The sequence below is a fragment of the Accipiter gentilis genome, chromosome 24 (genome assembly GCF_929443795.1).
Source record: "Accipiter gentilis chromosome 24, bAccGen1.1, whole genome shotgun sequence".
Taxonomy (NCBI): Eukaryota; Metazoa; Chordata; class Aves; order Accipitriformes; family Accipitridae; genus Astur; species Astur gentilis.
The window spans coordinates 22130700-22152513 of NC_064903.1; the positions used below are offsets into that span (position 1 = coordinate 22130700).

The window sequence follows — 21814 nt, forward strand, 5'->3', positions numbered from 1 at the left end:
TATTTAATTCCCTACAAAAATGATTTCTTCTTCTGCTTCCTTAACTCACATATTCATTATCCTAAGCATTTCCCTATATTATGTTTGTTCAAAAGTGAATCAGTAGCCTTGTTGCCAGGGACTTTACTTATCTCTCTAGCTCAGTGAGCTGATGCTTAACCCATTGAATACACTTGCAAAATTATTATGCTCAGCTAAAAATGAAAGTAGCCTTTGAGGTTTTTCTTTCACTCACTCTTGTTGAGGGGAGAGATAATAGAGACAGGAAATAATCTCATGCAATCTACACCCATGTACAGTTCAGAGGTACTCAATTTTCTGCAGTGAAAAAAATCAAGATATCAGGTGAGAAAATTAACTAAAGACAGAAGAAAAATATCCACTCAGAATTTTTAATTATGTGGTACATTATGAACATTATGTCAGCATATAGCAGGCAACAGAGAAAGCAGCAAAATTTTAACAGAATGAAAGTTCCATTTTTTGAAAAATGCTACATCCAAAAGAGAAACTACCCCAGATTATACATGAGGTTAAAAGAAGTATTCTAAAAGAATATCTAAAGGAAGACTGCCCTGTGGCTAACAAAATTTATCTTATGTAGTAAAGCAAAAAATAGTCCAAAAGGACAAATCACAACAGTGGATAAACTGTATTTTATGTTGACCAAAGCTTACCTTTGTCCTCATCATCCACTCTTTTAATTTAAGGGAAATTTAAGAAATTTAAGGGACGTTTAATCTGAACATCAATGGTGTAAAAAAGAAACAAACAAAAATATCCACAGACCCCCAAAAAACTCAACAAAAAAGTTATTTTCTTCAAAAACTAAGAATAAATACTGCATTCCAAAGGAATGGGTGATGTGGGTTTTGGTCAAAGAAAACCAGCATATTAACTTTTAGCTGTATTTATGTTCTCTGAAACTCTTATGCTTTTCTGGAACAGACACCAGATATGATTTTGTCACAATAAACTAACTAGAACTACCGAGCTTTATGGAATGAGCAATCATTCCATATTGTATACTAACAATCTTAATTTTATACAAGATGTATAGCAACTAAAGTGGACACTCACTTGAAGTATCCACCAAATTTAGAGAATAGAATTTTATTTCATCACAGAAAAATTACAAGGTAGAATTTAATGCCATTTAATAAAACTCTGAAGTTTTATGGATTTCACATGAAAAACATAATGCAGTTCTTTCCTGAGGAAAAAAAAGCGTTCAGAGCCCTAATACAGTTGGAAATCCAATCCCATGAAATTACGCTGTTAGAGATGGAATGTATTTCTAAGTGCAACTTTCCACTGTCACAAAGCACGAACATTTCTTGCCGAGAAGTTAAGAACAGCCAACGTGCAGCCCAATATTCGGCAGTGATTTTGCTGCACAGGATTCCATGGGAAAGGTAAGGCAAGTGGAAGAAGGGGAGTCGCTGAAGTTGAAAGGATGTAGTGTAGCTCAAGAAGTTACACAGGTCAGGGAAAAAGACAGTCAATTCCTTCCCCTCCCTTTTTCTCACTTTCCCCATTCCTCTAGGTACAGGCTACCCATGACCCTGCCCTATACAGGACTGAACTTTTCTGTCATGCAATGCTTTCTCTCGCCCTCCAAAACCCGGCCTCATTCTCTTGCTGGGGAAGGGAGGAAGCTTGCCGAGAAGGTGAAGAGGGAAAGGACAGGACCAAGGCCTGAGACAGCTAGTAGAGAGAAAGACTCAGAGAAGAGTCTTCAGAGTACTACAGCTGGCTTCCTGCATACTGATTCTTTTGTCAGCAACAGTAGGAGATAATATTTTGTATTATAAGGAAGATGAGTTTGCATATTTGCATTTGGTGCATTCTTCTGGATGACAACTATTGCAATTATGGTAGCAATAATATCAGTTGTAGCTAATATTTATTAACAAATGCTGAATCATATCAATCCAAATGGCTGTTAAATTTATCTTTAGACCGCATGTACAAAATCAGAAATAAAAGACTTTTTTTTGGTAGGCTGAAGAAATAATAAAAACAAGCCATAAATTCATTTGCTAAAATAATACAATGCAGTAAATCTTAGCTCTATTGTGACTTTCTGGAGTCAACAGACTCCAGAATGCTTTACATATTGCAATTTACACATGAAGATACAGTAGGTTAATGAATGCTTCATTTGCTAGCTTTCATTGGTAGTTTGTAGTGGTTTGTTTGAAGACTGCAGAATGACATAATTAAAATATGTTCTAATACAGCAAAATTACTTACGAAAACATTGTGTATGTTTGAATAAAAACAGCCTCATACTTGCTTTACTGTACAGCTTCCTAATATAACTATCAATTTAAAGAGTTCAAGACAAACAGGGTAGCCTAAACATTTGGAAGCAAGCAATAATACATAGCCTGTCTCACGGCTGAATTGCTGAAGCAGGTATCACAGGCCGGTACAAATACATCAGTCCTAACCACTGCAGCGCGTTCAATGCAAAATTCCAGGTCCTCTCCCGAAATACTGTGTGACTGGAGCCCAGAACAGGTCTACAACAAATAATGGAGAAGCTCATACCTCAGCTGAGCTTCACAATTGCTCTATAGAGATGGATGGATGGATGGATTATGCTTGGATTGAGATGTAGTATATTATTTCAGGAGTAAGCGCAACCATTTTTCTAAGTTGCTTCCAGATGTGAAAAGGTATATCTGAAACAAACATTTGTTTGTGCTGTGCAGATACATGAGCTAAATTTGGTCTAACTTAGAGAATCTATACACGGTTTTCACTTTGCATTATACACAGAGTATAAAGGGTACCAAAAGTTCAGATTCAATGGTAATTTCACTTTCTTAGTGCAGTGGAACTCATAGGCAAAACTTTTCAGCACATGACAGACCTTATTTATTCCATAAAGTTGCTCAGCACTAAAACCCAACAGAAATTCAACTGCCTTCTTGCTTTTCCTTACTGCAAATAGATGGTTTTTATAGACCTCAGGAACAACCATAGTTCTAGACTAAGACGGGTTTAGGCCTTTTTTCCTGGATTCACGTTGATTATGAAGTTCTTGATTACTGAATGAATGTGGAAATGTAAAGACTGTTGACAATAGTAAAAAGGAATATTTCTTAACATTTTACTTCCCTTTATTTCCCCTTGTACTGTAAAATGCCTTTTTCCTTTTGAACTGTTTATAGATTAATGAAGAGTCTACCGTTCAAATCTGCACAGACTGTGAAGAAATATATTACTGGACATTGCTACTGAAGGATCCATCTTACAGTGCTAGCTAGATACTTGCCAGGTCAAACCTTCATGTGCATGCACTGTTATGATACAGTATAAATGCAAAGTAATCTTATCTTACAATCAATACAACTGGACAGAATCAGTTTGAAGCTACAGAAGCTAGAAAGGCTTATATTAGCTTCTCTGAGCAGCTAGATTCCACATAGTCATCTCATAGTGATTTTCCAACATACCAGCAAGGTAGGGAAATAAGGTTTTCCATATTACAGATACTTAAATAAAAAGCAAAGGTAGAATTTATTCAGCAGTTCAGAAAGGAAATAAAACTCTGAAGAAAATAATTCTCATCCTTGACAGTTAAGAGAGTTTTGTTTCTTCCTGCAAAACCAGGAAGGAAGAAATAAAGTAGGAGCACTTTTCCTACAAAATTGGCAATAAAAGACTCCTCCTTCACTCATATGGAGCTGAATACATATGATTCTCCCAGTCTGTCTTAATTATTATACTTATCATAGTAGCACTCAGACTGCCTATCACGCAAAAAAAGTGTCTGGAACATCTGGTACATCCCAGCATGCATGCTTTACAGAAAAACCAGATCTGCATTGTGTTTGCATAGATTTTAGTTCTCAGCATGTACCATTAAACTTTATGTCATTTGTCAAGCTGCCTTCTGCAGCTCCAAGAACAGTTAAATAGCATTTACATCATTCTGTGCTAAAAGGCATGCATTACCAACTTCCTGTGATCAGCAGGAAGAAAATGAAAAACAAGTTAAGTAAGTTCTGTGAAACAATGACTAACCCTAAACTACTATACCACTTCAAATTATCTTTAAAGTAAAAAGTGACTACTGCTGTAACATTCCCAATGACTACCTTAAAGCAGCCATTATTTCTGTTTTACTATGTAGGGAATATTGAAATGAAATAATCCATCTTAAAATTCATTAAAAACTAAGTCTCTTCTACACACTGAATTCTAATTCACAAAAAATTTAGAAGATTCAATAGTTTATAATCTAATTTCTTAAGATATGATATTACAGAATAAAATATCCAATTACTTTGTAGATAATAGGCCCAGAACATTTATCGCCAGTAAAACCAGATGAGAGATCATTATCTTACTTGAGAATTTAATGTAGTAACCAGCAAATTAAATTTCTGAGCTTCAGAAACCAGTGCAAATCTGAGGCAATAAAACCACGAAGTCGAACACCATGTGGATTTTCAGACTAGGTCTGGAATAAGAACTCCAATATTCCTTTTAGGCAGATGCTGGTTCCCATAGTGCAAAACGTAACTGAGCAGCAGAAAATGTACAGTTCACTAGAGTTTTTTAAAACCCTGAACATCAGTTTAAAGATGGAAAATGTTCTCTATTCAAGACTTTTTGTCTTTTGTTTTATGGGGACAAATGCAAAATGAAAAATTTTTCATGTACTTCTGGACTATTGTGCAGGAGTCCTACTTAAGTTAATTTTCTTCAGAATGAGCTCTGGTAATACAAAATAAAAACATATTCAGACTTTATTCTAGTAAACCCAGAGTCTATTCCAACAGTGTATTTCAGCAGTTCTATAATGGATATACTTTTGTGATATTTACATATGCCTCACTATTTAGGCTGAATCTGGTAAACAGTGTCACTTCAGAAGCAAAGCATCAGTAAACATAGGAAGCAATGTTCTAAGAAATACTCTATTGATTAACAATAACAGCCTTGTTAATTGTAATTGACTCTTCCTCAGATTCTGTGACATGCATCACAGAATTGCGTATCAATTAAATTAGGGGTATAAATATATCCTGAAAGGGGTAGTGTTTCTTGACAGTAATATTTTACTGCAACATAGCTTTATGCATCACTTTATACCCTGGGCATACTGCCAATATTGCATTACCTAAATATCCATTTTATATAGTAACTCTGCATCCTCACAGCAACTTATGAAATCAGTCTAATTGTTTAATTTTAGGTTCCAAATCAACATTCCTTCCAAAGCATTAATCTAGTGGTGAATCTATGCAATTACCAATTTTGTAAAACTTACGTCTGTGTCTGGTAATTTAAACTACTGTTAAATAAGTGACTTTTTTTTTTTTTTGGTATGTATTTATGCAAGCACTTAGAAAATCAAGCAATAGCTAACTGACTCTGTGTATCTCAATTTCTCCTTCCATCATGCCATACTTGTTTGCTTACAAGACACTATCACCTACCCTTTACCGAAGATGATTAAGATCCTATTTAACATTATCATCTCCATTTTCCAAAGCATTTATCTGGGTTGAAATTTTGGTCTATATCCAAAAGTTGCTCTGGTCATGTGTTAAGTGTAGAGGAATTAATAGAAATCTGATTATAGCAGTTCTGCAGTATTGACTTCCATAAAAACCAAAACACCCCCCCCCCCCCCCCCCCAAAAAAAAAAAAAAACAAACCCAAAACTAAAGCAATTTTGTCATCTGAAAGTACTGCCTCCAGACAGCTGAGAAAAAACAAAACATAGACTAGAAGAGCAAGGAGGAGGGAAGCGGACATCACACAATTTTTTTGTTTTAATACAAAAGTAGCAAAAGCTGTTCTGTGGTGATTTGGTTAGGTAAAGTTCAGAAGTATCTTCTTTTGATTAACCTTAGTCTTGTTGTAGAATGAATTCTCAAAAGCATAAAATCTCATTATCCAAATAAATAAATATATTAAAATGCTTATGAAAATCCTGGTAACACCTTTAGATATTAAGGAAATGAGATGTTCTACTTAAAACCTAAATTTCTATTTGGGAACACAACTATCTATTATTTTTCTTTTCCTTTTTGATCCCTAAAAGCCATTAAATGTTCTTTGATATTTAACATTTTCATTCTGGGTAGTTATCTTTCAGGGTAGATATGCCAAACAATTTTTTGCTTCGTTTTTCAGAATTCTTTCAGTATTCAAAGTGGAAAGACATTGTTAATACGAATGATTCTGTACTGGCAAGAACCCACAAAACCCATGTCAGCAACTCTTGTATATTTGTCGACTCAGTTTCTCTTGTATATTTATAAGGCAGGTGACTAAATGCCCAAGATATTCCGACTCCTATGACTATCTCCTGAAGGACTGCAAAGGTATATCTCTAATGTTGTTCAGAAAATTTATGGTGATAAAAGAATTTATACCACTCTGTCAGTCCATGAATAATCATTTTACATGTGTGCTCCTCTGTAATTACTGCACTTTATAATAGAGTTTATGAAACAGGTACTGCACTGACTTTTTGGGTAAACCAACCACTACATGTACTGTTATCTCCTGCCATGATACCACACTTTTTCTAGTTTCCTGCAACTGTTTTACTGTTTTACAGTTGATATATTATGTCATTAGGTTCTTTTTTCATATTTATTGTGTTATCATACAATGTCATATTAATAATTTATCATGTCTGTTTCAAATAGCTGCATTTCTTCTAATACACAATGAAAGCCACAGAATGAAGAACTGCTCCAAGTCACTGCGACTTACAAACAGAAAGGAGCTGACAAAAAGAATTTAAAACTGTATTATAATATTGCAGACATTTAAGATAAAATAATATTTCTATAATGTGTAACTGGTTGTTAACTGGTTGTTTTTCTGTATTGCAAACTGCTATTCAGAACACAAAGCTCATATGATGGTATGGAAATCATGCAAGATAATACGTCTTCAGTTCTGAAATCACACTGAATATGTGGCACAGTACTCTTCAAGAGAAATGCCACTTTTATTTTTAAAAGAGTATCCACTTCAGGACTACGGAGTTCTGACTACTTTGGTGAGAGTTGTACATTGCCCAACATCTGCCTCCTTATACTTTCCCCTGAAGGGTATGACTTCTGTCATACCTTTTGCTAGGGTATAAGGGCAATAGATCCAATTCAATCTGGTGATTTCTTAACAAACTCCAAGCATTAAATTCTGGTTTAACTGAACTAAACAGCAACTTTTATCTCGACTTTGCCAGGAAATTTATTTTGCCTTGGAACTTTAAACAGAAGTTGCCTTGATGATCAAAAATAAATCATGTGACAACAGGCCTGACTTTGGGAACTTAACAAATGACTACCATTATTTAAAGGGTGCAACTAGCATCTTACCCCATATGACCCATTTCCATTTCTTCAGAAGTCAGGTGAGTCAACAGACAATAATCACTCTTCCAAAAAAATTTACTAAACCCAATTGATTCATCTACCAAGTTATGAAATATTGTTCAGTTTTTTGCAGACTTGCATAATAATTTTCTCATTCTTCCTAGTAAACTAGCTACTGCTTTTTGCTCTGGATTTGAAATCCTTCTCTTTGACTTTGTGATCCTGATGATCTCTCTAAGACTTTATGGACAGAATAAACATATCCTGATAGACAATCATGACTTGATTTATAATCTACTTGACTTTCTCTGAAGCTGGGGAAAAAGGTCTTCTAACTTTTCCAAAAATACTAACTTCAAGTGGCATAGGAAAGGGAAACTTAAATTTCCTGAAGACAGAAGAAAAGTATCTGATCTTCAGACTATCAAATGCTGACAGCTTGCGGCAACAGAGATGAATCAATGGCTATATTTCACCCCTGAGGTGAACCTTCTCAGACTTGATGCAAATACAGTCATCTCCCAAGATTTTGCTCAGAGAAAGAAACACCAGGTAGAAGCCCCAAATGCAAAAAAAGTCCAAAGAAACTTGCTACAAGTCCTGCTTTTTCACTTAGGTCTTTCTAAGAGGAAATCCACCATGATTAGAAAATAAATATACTTTTGAAAGCTTCCATACTAAATGTGTGGAGGAAATAGGCTTTTTCTTCAGTAAAAAACTACCCTGAAGATACTGAGGTTTGAGCACAAAATACTCTGAAGCTACTATTCTGTCATGAGAATGGAGCAGTCTGCTCCCAAATGGTAGGACCATGAGTAAAATCTAAGAATGCCTCTATAAAAGGCAATATTACACATGCAAAGCATGAACAGTGAGGACTGATCTCTAAAAGGGTGTTGATTATTTCAGGACATGTGAATCAGTACAGTGAAATTCTGCACAAGCCGACAGTCATGAGAACCTAGTGCTTTTTTGTGGTGGCTATAAGAACTGGCTGGTCATTCATCCAATGAATTATATTGTCTCCATAGTTTCTAGTCCAAAATATTTCCTCTATTATCAGTACCAAAAGTTCACATTACTAGACTGTGGCCATGATACTGCAATTTAAATAAACAGTAACTCCATTAGGCTTGTCTATTTTTACAAGACATAACAACTGGAGTGGAAATATAAAAGCATGTAAACTAATCTATAACTAATTGTTATCAGAGGCTGAGAATAGGATCCTCAGGAACCTTTGAAAAAATAATATGGTCAAATTAAGCTAAACTCAGTGGGACTAAGTAATTAGGAGCACTCTTTTACTTAAAGCATCTGATATAAATGATCCTCACCTTGCATTTTTCCATTCTGCCTAGACTGTTCTTCTGTGAAAGTTAACGTGATACTGACATTAAGCAACTTTCTTGGACTATAAAATACAACATTAAAATGTAAAGTAGAAGAATATGCTTTTATATCTGTATCAATCCTAAAAGGAAAACAGTTTATGTTTTCCATGTGCTTTATGTAGTAAGGTTTTTTGTTCCGTACTTACGTGATAAAGTGGAACTGTATTGTTTTCTGCTAGCGAGAAATTCAAGACATCTTGCTGTCCAGGTTCAAGCCTAACGTTAATAGTAGATGTTAATACAGATGGACTAATAGGGTAGTTTGGACTGCTTGTGGTTTTGCCCTTTTTTCTTGACCTATGACCTGTGTCCCTTTTGTTGTCTTTTTGTGTCAAAGGCTCTTCTTGGATAACCAGTATCTTGTCATCACTCAGATACCGCAGGAGTGAATTCTCAGAGTCAGTTGTTGGAGGAAAAAGAAAGAAAAAAAACATTAGTAAGAGAACAGAACCATTTTGGCTGCATCTGTATTGTCAGCTTGGTTAATTCCCCACTTCATCTGAGACTCTTTCCTCTGCAAACAAACCTATTTGTACTAAGGTTCCAATCAAGAGCAAACTACGTAGTTGGCACAAAACCTAGGCACAGAAAAGATAGTGGTGCATATCCAGGTCCTTGCATGACATACGGTATGAAGCTAGTCCACATCATATGGCTTGTGTAACAAAGAAAATATAAATACAGCCAAAAGGTTTCAGTGAAATGTCAAAGATCACCACTTGGTACTATTAGACTGGAAAGAGTCATGTGAATTGTGAGGGCTTGCACTGGACTTGGTACTACCTTTACTGACAGCCTTTGCCATTTGAGGTGAAAGTCAGCATACACATAAAATACCTGTAAATTGTATCAAGCAGGGAGCATCTCTGGGACCATTCCAGAGACAAGGATTCAAATTTCAAGGAACCTGACAAACTGGAATAATGGTGTTAAGATGTGCAATATACTTGGGCACAATTTCAAAATGGGACTGGCCAGGCAACAAGTGTGAGGAAAGTAATCTGTCTATAACAGTGAAATACAAACTAAACATAAATCAACAGATTTGGAATAAATTAGAAAAGGCTTGTGTCTTAAATGAAATGATTACTAAAAAAAGTAGTTTGAAATCCTGTATTAATTTTCAAGAGTATCATTCAATTTTGTCACATTGTAAATAGTCAAGTTGAACTCTCAGCTACCCACACTGTGCCCAGAAGATTCTGAAAAAATAGTATTTATTTAAGAACCTTTAACAATTGGCATAACAATAAACATATTTGCACATTTGAATAATATTCTTTTGAATGATATAATTGCTTTTTAGCAGAGGAAAAAAAGGAAGAAAGGAACTTTGCTATCACCATGCTTCTTCCAAAGTTCATACCTGCCACTGGAATCAATAGAAATTTATATGATTAGGATTGCTGGTCTGAACACTGACAATACAGTTGCTGATTCTCGTTTCAAATATTCATTCATACTAATCAAAATGTGTCCCAAAGGACATTACCCTACATCTATAACATCACTTGTTGCTTTCTAGAACTGTGAAGATTAAGAACTGATTGCTATTAACATATATCTGAAACTTATTTTTTTCCCTTGATGTTTATCTTTCTTTATACTAGAATTAGATAGAGTAAATCCCTCCTACTCATACACAACTTTTTAAATTTTCAGAATAGAAACACAGAAACCCAGATACTAAACAGGCTCTTTTATATTCTCTGTGGCACTCAAAATAGATTTCTTTCCTGTGATGGTATCTTCAAGCTTCTTAAGTAACAAACTAAAAAGAAGTCTTGGAGAAGAGCAGAGAAAAAAAAATACTCACCTCTGCTTCCCCTCTTGTACATGTTTTGTTCTTTTGACTCCCCTATCCAACTGTACTCAGTAGGCATAGAAACAGGCCTTAAATCTCCTGGAAAAAATTCAAGATAAACCAATATAATTTTTGAAGACTAAAAATAGGAGGCTGTAGAGTAAACGATGCTTATAAATGACAGACATGACGTGACCCTTCAGAGCAATCCTTTTTATCAGTGCCTGTACATTATTAAAAAGCTGTAGCATTCAGGATCAATTACACATCGTATATGCGGGATTCCCTTCTTCATTATACCAATCTGAAGGAAAGTACCACTGACTTTGTTGAAATTACTTGTATACATAAAGCTGATTACAAATTTATTTTTAAACTCTGTTCTGTAACTTGCTCACTCATTAAATAGGTGTTTTGGAATAAAGAGAGAAGCAATTTTTAAATGGACTAATATGTGCTAGTAGAAACTAGAAAGACTATTAATACACATACAACATTACATATCTATCAGTTAAACCGTAAAACCTATTTGACCTGGAAAATCGCATGGTGAGTAATGAGGGGATCTCATTTCAAGGAACGTTAATTTCAAATCCCTTAAAAAGAAAACATGGAGCGCAGTTTGGTAACAACAACAAAGAAGATTCAGACATTAGGGGTTTAATTAATACGATTTTATGGTACTATGGCTGCAAGATATTAATGTGCATTAGTCATTCCCTACTAGAGTATCAGTAGAACATTGATAGCAGGCAATTAAACGAGGAATACTACAAAACTGACTACAAAGCATTAGCACTTTGGCCTTGTCAGTGTGCATTATCATCACAAAACACAGAAACACACCCTCTAGATTACGGGTTCAGTTCTGTCTGACCCATGAAGACAAAGACTCCTTCTTCCACGTGCCAGCTGACTAAAATTTAGTGTGTTTCTTTAGCACTCGAGCAATTTTTTTTGGAAGTAGTTTGCTACTGTTCTGTTTCTAGGATAATTATAGAATTTAAATGTGAACAGGAGTTTCTTTTTCATTACCAATATCAATTGATTAAAGTGATAAAGTATTTTCTAGGGATTATCTGTATGCTAATATAGATTTCTATTCACCATTCTTCCAAAATACAGCTTTTTAGCTACTGAAATGTTAGGAGGCTTCAGGAACAAACAGGTATATAAGACAAGTATACTTCTGGATAACATGATTTTCTGAAAATTGAAGGGATAACATACCTACACAGTACTGAGATTTTCCCATATTATACATTTGCTCATACCATAAAAGTTAGTGTATAACTAATTGTATGGAAAATATATGTAGTTTCCCTGTCTGCCTAACAGTTGAAACTACCTTTAACTACAAATACATTATTCAGTGCCTAATCTTAAATTTGGCCTTGGAAGAATAATATGAATTAAGGACAACACCTTCCCCCCCCCAATAAATCAAACAAAGGGAAGAATTAGTAATATGTAAAAGAATGCAAAACAAGTAAAGATTATAAATTAAAAAACAAAAATATGAAAATAAGAATGCACATAACAAATGAAGATCAACATAATAAAGCTTAGCAGTAGTTCTGGAAAGAGAAGAAAGGTCTGAAGCTCTGAAGAGATTTGTAACACAAATGCCAGATACCACAGCATAATCGACATCAAAAGTAGAAATTTAGGACAGGAAACACACAAGCTTATTTTACTTCCAAGTTCTTTCCCAAACAAATGTAACCTATAAACTGTTTTAACATTGCAACTTGGATATTTTTATGCAGAGTAGAAAATTACTGTGTACAAGTATACCAGTATAAACTGAAGGAAAAAACTCCACAACTTCTTTATTATGTTTTTGCCTCTTCAACACAAATAGAGGAGATTTGATATGCCTTGCCACAAGAACTCTAAACACCATAGCATGTTAAAGTTGGACTAATAGCAGGGTATAACTCTTGGTAAAAAAAAAAAAAAAAAATAAAAAGAAATGCACTGCAGCAATGATAAATACAAGCTTAATTTTCACAAATGGTTTGAGAAAATAGACTTATTTGCCTTCTTGGATTTTGGATATATTATCAATACTGAGGGTCTCCTCTGCCTGAGAACCCTTCCACCTGCCAGGTGCAACAGTGACTGGTTTCTAATATTTGCTTTAATTCTGGTGAGTCCATAGCAGCAATTTCTGAACTGTGGTTTGTGTGAGTCCCGACAATAATGAAAGCATCTGCTTAACCATGAAAGACTTCAGAAGTTCTATTTTCCTTACTTTATCCGTGGCTATCTGGTTCCAGCATCAGAGATGTGTTTATTGGATCTACCATAAATCCTGTCTTTCCACTGAAAGACATATTGTCACTTTGATGATTCAAATGTACATCTAAGTCAAAAAGTACAAGCCATTCTACTACAGTAGAACAAAATCTGGATTTGGAAGTCTGTTAATTGACATAATAATTTAATATGTAGTTTAAAAAATTTTGAAACAAAGGCATATTCCTGAGACTTTAAAATCAAATACCTTCTGGATTTTCAAAGTTACAGAAAATCAGAACTGTCCATCATAAGCACAAGAAATATCTTGCGTATTTCTGGGATCAGGCACAGAGCCCAACATTTTAAGTCATCATGCAGCATGAATTTATGAAAGCAAGCCAAATACATCCATCTGGCTCTAATTTTAATCACAGTTAAGATTTATCTTTCATTCTAATTTTGTTATAAAATAATGTCACCTATCAGGGAGAGAAAGACTGATATTACTAGTCTTAAGATGGAATCCTACTCTTCTGTGTTACAGCTCTTTCAAGCATCAAGTATATGACCATACAAGTTACCAAAAATATCCTATATGTAACAAAGATTTATTAAAATTTCCCTATGCTGAAAATGTAGTGTGTGTATATATACGTGATCCTGTCCATTTTACAATTGATATTTTGCCATTTTTTACCATAAAGCCAGGTATAGTTAGCAAAATACAAAACCAGGACAAAAGTTCTGTTTAACTGATAAACATAAGATTGTTTTCAAACTATCAGAATAACAAAAACAGATCAATACTTGGAAAGTTGGATGTCCTTTGTTGGGAAAGTCTAGCTACAGTGAATTATCACTCTCTAGCTGCAGTGAACTATCACTGCAGCTTCAAGTAATTTGAAGTATCCTTGCAGCTGTCATATTTTCTGACTTGAATTCTACTCTCTCAGCTCTCCAAACAGCAGGTGAAATTACTTTAACTGTCACTCATTAGCTGATCTTAGCCAAAAGGTAACATAGTTGAAACCTTAACCCAGATAACTTAAGTAAACTGTGCCATAAATACCTCGCAAATAATAAGAAAACCACAGCAAACATTTATTGACAGAGGAAAATACTTGTACATCTTAACTATCAAAATCTGTTTTGGCATCTGGGGCCATCAGTTGCCCTCTCTTCTAAGATTTATGGTGATAAGAACACCTCAGTCTGAGAACAGTGAAGAGAAAGCTGCATAATCTTGAAGTACTAACAACTGAAGGAAGCATAGGAAACTACATTTAATAACATCCAAGGTATCAAATTCTGAACCAGACTAACCAGTTCTATGGCAGACCAACAGAATCAGTGCCTGGAGTGCTTAAAGTTTTTTCTTTTTTTTTTTTTCCTCAGCTGTGTTCCATTTCAGCTGTTATTGGATCTTTCACTATAGCTGCCCTTAGCATTATCTCCATTGAACTGCAGCATGTTTTTATTACCTGTGTTCTTCACAGACACCTTTTTCTTTACTACTCTGAGCTTGTGAGAGGTTTTCCCTTTCATAGATATCAAAGACAAAAAAATTTAGGAACATTTTTAAAAAAATGAGAGAAAGGAAAAGAACCTTAGTCTGAGTAGATGAATGAAGTACTTATTGATGGCATCACATAAATACATATATATCTCTCAAAAGATAGCAGCTACCCATACAGAATGCTATGATCAGAAGGAATAGCCATTGCTTTCTCTGAGGCTCAGAAATAATGCCATTTTCAAAATCAGATACAATTAAAGTTTTTAAAAGAAATCTTTCATCTTAAGACTGTAAACTTTACAAAAATAACTTACTGCCTTGAAAATAAAACCACTGAAAATACATGGAGAATACCCTGCTGTATTTCAGTTATATTCTTCTAAAATTCACCAAACACCAAGGAAATAAGTTTTAACAGACAAGCAAAAATAAATTTCATCAATTCATTTTCAGCAATACCTTTTATATAGATACATATACTCATATACAAGCACATGTTTGCGTAACTGTATGCTCATATGGATTTACAGACACACAAAATTTCTATATAAAACCAGAGTTGTTTATTGTTTTGATAGCATCTTGTATATTCAAACAATCCCCATCCTAAGATTTTGAAATATGTTTCCAGTATTAACAACTGCATTGTAGGATACTACTCATGTAATTATATCCATTTAATACAGTGCTGAATTTTGGAGGCCTTACATCTCATTTCATACAACCAGTAAGCCTTTTCAGGCCCTCAATTGAAGTTTAACAGCCCAGAAGATTGCAACTAGAATAATCTCCAAGAGCTTGTGAATGAAATTGAGTAATCAAGATGCTAGCTATCCAAATAACATGAAATTAAGTATCATTCAAAATTTTAAGTATGCACTGCAGAATAAATCTATAACTAACTTACACACTCCTGATCATGAATGTTAGCTTGTAATTATACTAATTATTCCTTCACATAAACTTTTGTCTAGTATTTAGAGCCAACAGGTCATGGTCTAACAAAGAATGAAGATATTTGGGGCGTGTTGCAGTGTTAATAGCACAATTTGTAAATTTGGTCAATTTTTAAATGTTAAAGAAATCAAGCCTACCGTGAGTGGGTGTTTTTTCTCTTCTCCGCACGCCTGTAGCTCTGCTTCTCTCATACTCAGAGCCCACAGGGTGACCTTCACCTTCAATTAACGTGTAGTATTTCCCACTTTCATGCTCCAGAAAATAGCTTGGAGACTCAGAGCCTTTCATTCCAGACTTCCCAAATTTGCTGATGTCGTCACAAGACATTATTCCAATTTCATCCCTAAAAACAGTAAACCAGAAGATTATGGAGAAATTAACCACTGTATGATAAAGCTAAAGCATACAACTGTCCCTCCCAAACGCTATGAAGAAAAAGTCCTGTAACTGAAATGCTGTAGATGAGAACTTTCATAAAAGTGATTCAATCCAGCAAATGTAGATTAACAAAATCATCATTGGTTCCATTTTAGCTGTAAGATAAAGATAGTTATTCAGGAGTTTTCTAGTACCTGAAAGGGAGCATAAGGAATTGGTATAAAATGAGAAGACAAGGGTTTCCCTTGCAGAAATGCATGCTTTAGAATATGATAAAAGTGGTCACTTAAAAGTAAATAAAACTAAATGATTAAAGGCTTCTTTAAATGCTTTCTTGGTTTAGGACTAAACCCAGATTTTGCTCAACTTGTATCCAGCTAAGTAAAAGTTAATTCTCTCAAAATAATGATACGCTGTTTAATGTATTTCTAGCTCTTAATTTTACTAACCATTTAGTCTGATTGTGGGGCTTTTTGTTTGTTTGTTTGTTTATTAACCTAGTGAAATTAAAGTGTAAAATTTTATTTTTCAAAACCAGGACGTAAATACCTGGGGCCATAAAGTCCTGACATAGGAGACAGAATGAAAACATCCTGAAGTGCAGAGTTCTCCATTTTTGAGGATATGCCCATTGTACTTGTTGGCGTTGTAGAACTGCTTGTTGGACTGGTTGGAATTACAGGCTGAAAAAAAAAAAGGCACATAAAGACTGAATTAATATTTTCTGTGCTACAAGTAACAATGAAGTCAATGTGCATAATTTTAGGAATCTTGACCTCTTTTTTTGGATTAGCTGTTTTTTCGCATTACTGAAGTTTCTTCCAAAAAGGTGTCTACAGAAACACTGTTTTACGAAAGAGTTCAAGACTAGTTATGAAAGAAACTGATAAAAGACCAGTGAAATTAATTTAAAAGCCATCTCATGGGAAAATCTGAGACTCAGAATCAAAATATAATTTTTAACCAATGCAGAAAATCAATTGTATGGGGAGGAAGGACATATACTATTAAATGCCATTAGTACAAAAATTAATTACAGAACTCTGGAATACTTGCACTGAATGAAAGTGTTCATAGCCATAATGTTGATTTCAGTAGAACATTTATTGTTAACAAGGACAGAATATCTAGATTTTTTTAAAGAAAACAGAATTCATAGTCATCTATTGTTTCTTATTTTTCTACTGAATCCATAGTGGTGATAATTCTACCATGGTGGTACAAATATAGGTTCTATGGTGACTAGCAATAAAATATAAATTAACCTAATCAATAAATGTAAGCATCATAAATATTAAAAGTATTAATAAATTATGGGGGTCTTTTGGGATTTTTGCCTTTTTTTTTTTTTTTTTTTTTTTTTTTTTTACTTTTTAAATGAAGTTAAACACAACTTTTTTACTCAAATGCCACAGGGAAGCTCAAGTCAATGGCTATAAGGACTACCACCAAATATTCTGTGCAGGATACAACCATGATATATACACAAAGAATATTTTTCAAGGTACAGTCTGTGTTTATATTCAAGAAAGAGAAAATACTTTTATTTAGTATTATTGTTTAGATGTTTTATATGAAAAATTCCCATTCAAATACAAAATTGTGCTTAATAAATACAACTAGTTTTCTACGGGTAGAAGAAAAACACAGTGACCTAAACATTGAATGAAAGCTATGAAGACCAATTATAATCTTCTAAATACAAGACTTACTATCTTCTAAACACTGAAATTATTTTTATGTGATTCAAAAAGTAAAAGCAATCCTAAATACCAAAAAAGGATGTTTTTTTCAGGAGAATATCAGTCTTATAGGGGTCCAAACTATACTACTCTTCTATGCTTATTGTTAAGCCTCTTACACTTTGATCAAATGTTTCAGGTTTCTTTCATGTTATCGGTATAAGTAGATAAGAAGTGACTGTCAAAGACAAGAATCATTCACCACTTTCTCATATCTTTGGAAATTAGGGCCTACCACCTTACACACGGTATCAACCACTACATTTAGAATACTACCATTATTTCTGCAGTTTTGGTGTGCTGGTATTAGTAAAGAGGCTAAATACTAATCCCCCAATTTACCTGCAGCTAGATACAATTTCCCATGGGTCAAAACATAAATTATCACCATCACAGAAAGACAAGCAGAAACTCCATTTCAGAATCAGAAACTACCTATACCAAGTCTCTTGTGAAAAATTTCTTTTTAATGCTCGTATATTCAGCAGTCGTCAAGGTTACACGTTAGTCAATGAAGTTGACAATAGAAAAAAGGGGTCAGGAGAGATAATATGATGGTTCGATTTGTCCCCAAAGACGGTGATAGCCATGATATTCCTGATAAGATTTTTAAAAATCTAACCTTATTGCAATATTATCTTTTTTGCTTCAATTTAATTCAATTCTTGTCATACTCATCGCAGAAAGCAAGAACTTTCCTTTTCACCTTTTTTCAACTTTTTAATTATTTTTTACATTCTAATACTATCTGCTTCCCCATATTTTGGCTAGAAAACAAGAAAAAACCCTCACAATTCTTCCATTATAGGGCTTGTTTTCTAAAACATTAATGAATTGTAGTGTGCTCTGTACTTTCTCGAACTGATTAGACTATGTGTACCCAGCGTATACTAGGTGTACTCAGTACCCATATGAGATTGTACTAATACTGAATAAAACACAACAATTATTTTACTTATCTAGTGTTTTATTTTTCTATTTATGTTTCTCAGTCAGGTATTTGAGTTCCTTCCAACATGATATTCAGCATTTTCTTTACTGTAATTTCTACATTATTTGGAATTATTGCCATATTATTCCATTGTTACAGTCTTTAAATCTGCAGTTGATTATTTCCAATTAGAATACTTTGAACTTGCCTCTCTTTCATTTCTTTACATTTTTAGAGGTTTCTTCTTGGTTTTCAAAGTCATTATTAACTACCAGCCAAGATTCCATTGCATTTGCAGGCCTTCCTGGTTTAGCATTGTATGCAAATTTAGTAAGCAGATCCTTCAGGTTATCAGGAAAACATTGAACAAAACCACATGTATCACCTATCTCTTGAATATTAAACGATACATCCTTTGTCTGATTGTGAACCATTAACAGTTATTTGTTAGGCAAGGTTATCCAGTAATTTTCCACCCACTCAATCTCAGTTTCACCTAGTCCTTAATTCTCTATGCCATACACATGAGAATGGCATGAGAAAAGGTATTAATATAAGAGTAAGATATACAGCTTCTCTCCTATCTACCAGGCCCGTTAACTGCTCACATAAGAGCATTAAATCTGTTTAATGATTTCTTCATAATAAATTAATGTTGGTTTTACTCATCTGTTATCTTCCAAGTGCTTGCAAACTGTTTGTGCATATTAAGTGACTGGCTTATAATTCCCTGGCTCTTGCATTTCCCCTTTCGGAAGACAAGCACTATCTGTAACCTTACTGTAATTCACCCATCTCTCAATTTTTCAATAAACATGTTTGAAAAACAATGGTCCAAGAGTGCTTCCCCCTGCCCAGGAAATACCAGATCTTCTTCTTGCCTTTTCCAATGGCACACTATAAGGGCTCATCCACTGAGTATACAGAAACATGTGCTCTTGAAGTTCCCTTTTAAGTTTTTAAGAAAATACACTGCTTCATGATTGCTGTCAGATAAGTTGTCTCCTGCCTTCTCCCTCTCAGCTTTGCTCATGTTCTCTACCTTCTCTATAAAAAATATCTGTCTTCAGTGCTTTCCAAGAATTTGCCAGCCATTATGCCTTTGGAACAATGTCTGTTTCTATCTCCTTCTCAAAGGATGCACCCAATCCAAATAAACCATATTGGGTGATTCTGCTAGTTGCTCACAAGAAACCTTCATTTATCTGTCCTGGGAGACCTTAATGAAGAGAAGAGAGCACCTGCTTTCCCCTCCTCTATTGCCACTTAGATCATTCCAGCAAATATAATTCTTCTATGATCTGGAGCTCAGAGTGAAGGTAGCAAAGATGTATACCTTCACTTTGAGCTCCAGATATGTCTGTGATATCAGACATGGAATGTCAGTGGTTTTAGGTATCTGCAAAATAACACAGGGGTCTTTTAATATTATTAAAAGATTAGTTGAATAAGAGTATTTAATATAATATTTTAGTATTATACCAAATCCAGAAAGGTAATTTTAATAAATAGTGAATATCATCCCAAACAGGATCAATTAGACATAGTTGATTCTTTAAACCTTAGCTCTCAATTCCAGTTAAATTACTTAAAGTGTTTTTGCTGACTGCATGTGTACAAATGAATGTTTGATGAGGTGTGTGCACATACAGGCACAGATGAAAAAAATCTCAAGGAAAACATTTGTTTATAGAGGACTTCTGAAAAGTGATACTTTAGGTATCTGCTGTATGTTATTCAAAGTTTTTAATGAGAATAGCTAATTATCAGTACAATGATTAAGCAATGCTGAAATACCAGAATAAAAATGTAAGACAAATGGTAAATTCAACACTCATCAGAAATAAACAGTTGTTTGCCAAACAGAAAAATTCAAACTGTTTCAGAAACAAAATACATTACTGTGATTCTGGGTGTGTTTTACAAATATTTGGGGTAATTAAATATCGTATCTATTTTAAAAGTGCTGTTCAAAACAACAAACATGATGCCAGTGCATCCTGCAAAAACCAGCAGGACAAGATGCAGGAAGCTGGTAAAGCCCGGTGGTACAGCAACAAGAGGCTTGAACATGGACATCCCTTACCTTTTGAGGGGGTATGAAGATTAAGGATGGGGTACTGAGTCTCTGCTTTCTCCCTTGAAGGAATAAACTCAATCCCCAGAATTCCCCTGATGGGTGAATTCACAGAAAACACACAGGCGTCACTCTTCTACATGGATTGCCTGTGGTAAGGGAAAATGGGGCTTTGTAACTGCGTATCACCCTATAAAGTCCTACAGTGTGTAATTTTTGTCAGAATAGATTCATTCATGCCAGTGATATAGATGACTAATTGCTTATCGGACAAGCTGCTATTCAGAAAAATTAAATGTTCAACAACACAAATACTACTCACAACAAGAAGCAGAACTCTCAAAATTGTTGAGTATTTCTCACATACTGGTAAAATGGTATAGCTGTGCTGTAAAACAGCAGGTACATTCACAGTGTCTTCAGGTCTTGTGGGTTTTTACTTTTTTGAAACTTGAAATATATACCTTTTTTTGATGTGTAAATAATAATTTTTGTCCTCAGAGCAAAAGAATACAATGAAATATATATGAATATGACATAAGTCAATGCCAGAAGTCAAGTGGCATTAAGATGAGAAGGAAATCACTGTTCACCATCTCCTCCGATACAGGACATTTAAGAGAACAGAACACAACTTTCCTGCTGCATTTTCTTTGTCTGAGATGTTACAAGTCCTTTCTTGCCCAAGATATTTCTCATGGAGATAGTAAAGTAAATAGGCAGCACATAATTTCAGAGTTCATCTGAGCACAGAGTACAGTACCTGAACTATGAACTGCAAACTAACTTGAGTGGTACACAAGAAGTGGTATACGCCAACTTGTTCTTTTCCTTTTTTTCGCCCTACAAGCATCTGCTCTAATAATGCTATAGAATTTCTCTTCTGTACAAAGCAATACCTCTGCAAATTCATACGTTTTCAAAATCTGAAATGAGCTACTTAACTAGAATTATTCTGAGGATACTTATAAAGTTGCAGAGTATTATGTGTATTTTCTAATATGTAAGAATCATTATAAAGTTGTCACTGTTGACGTAAACTTTACTATTCATATCACCTGACAGATTCTATATCTCGGGCTAAATAATAAAAAGTTTAATGTTCTGGATCAAGTAGTTGTAACAGGAAGGATTATTCCAATGAGAAAATTTCTGCAAATAAAAAGAAAAAAAATACAATAAATGTTGTATTTTATTTGAATGAAGTTACTGGTGTGCTCACTTTCATAAAAATCAGAGCACTATTTACCATTGCAGATGAAAGAACCATTTTATATTGAGTGGGAAAATAAGCACAGAGTTTAAAAATGAAAATAGTCTTCTAATATCACATAACACCAACTAGAGACAAAATGAGAAAATGATATGACTGACATGTTGTGTCACTGAAAGATAGCTGTAGCATAGAAC

At 34.3% G+C, this 21814-nt stretch overlaps 1 protein-coding gene across 1 annotated transcript in view; it reads right to left on the reverse strand.

The window, feature by feature from the left end:
• LOC126050252 (connector enhancer of kinase suppressor of ras 2-like) overlaps window positions 1-21814 on the reverse strand; it is a 214815-nt gene that overhangs the window by 48248 nt on the left and 144753 nt on the right. Inside the window, exons 10-13 of the mRNA XM_049827892.1 lie at window positions 16204-16337; window positions 15414-15619; window positions 10573-10658; window positions 8902-9156 (exon numbers count right to left, since the gene is read on the reverse strand). Of these exons, the coding sequence (XP_049683849.1) occupies window positions 8902-9156; window positions 10573-10658; window positions 15414-15619; window positions 16204-16337 (681 nt within the window). The remainder of the gene's footprint in view (window positions 1-8901; window positions 9157-10572; window positions 10659-15413; window positions 15620-16203; window positions 16338-21814) is intronic.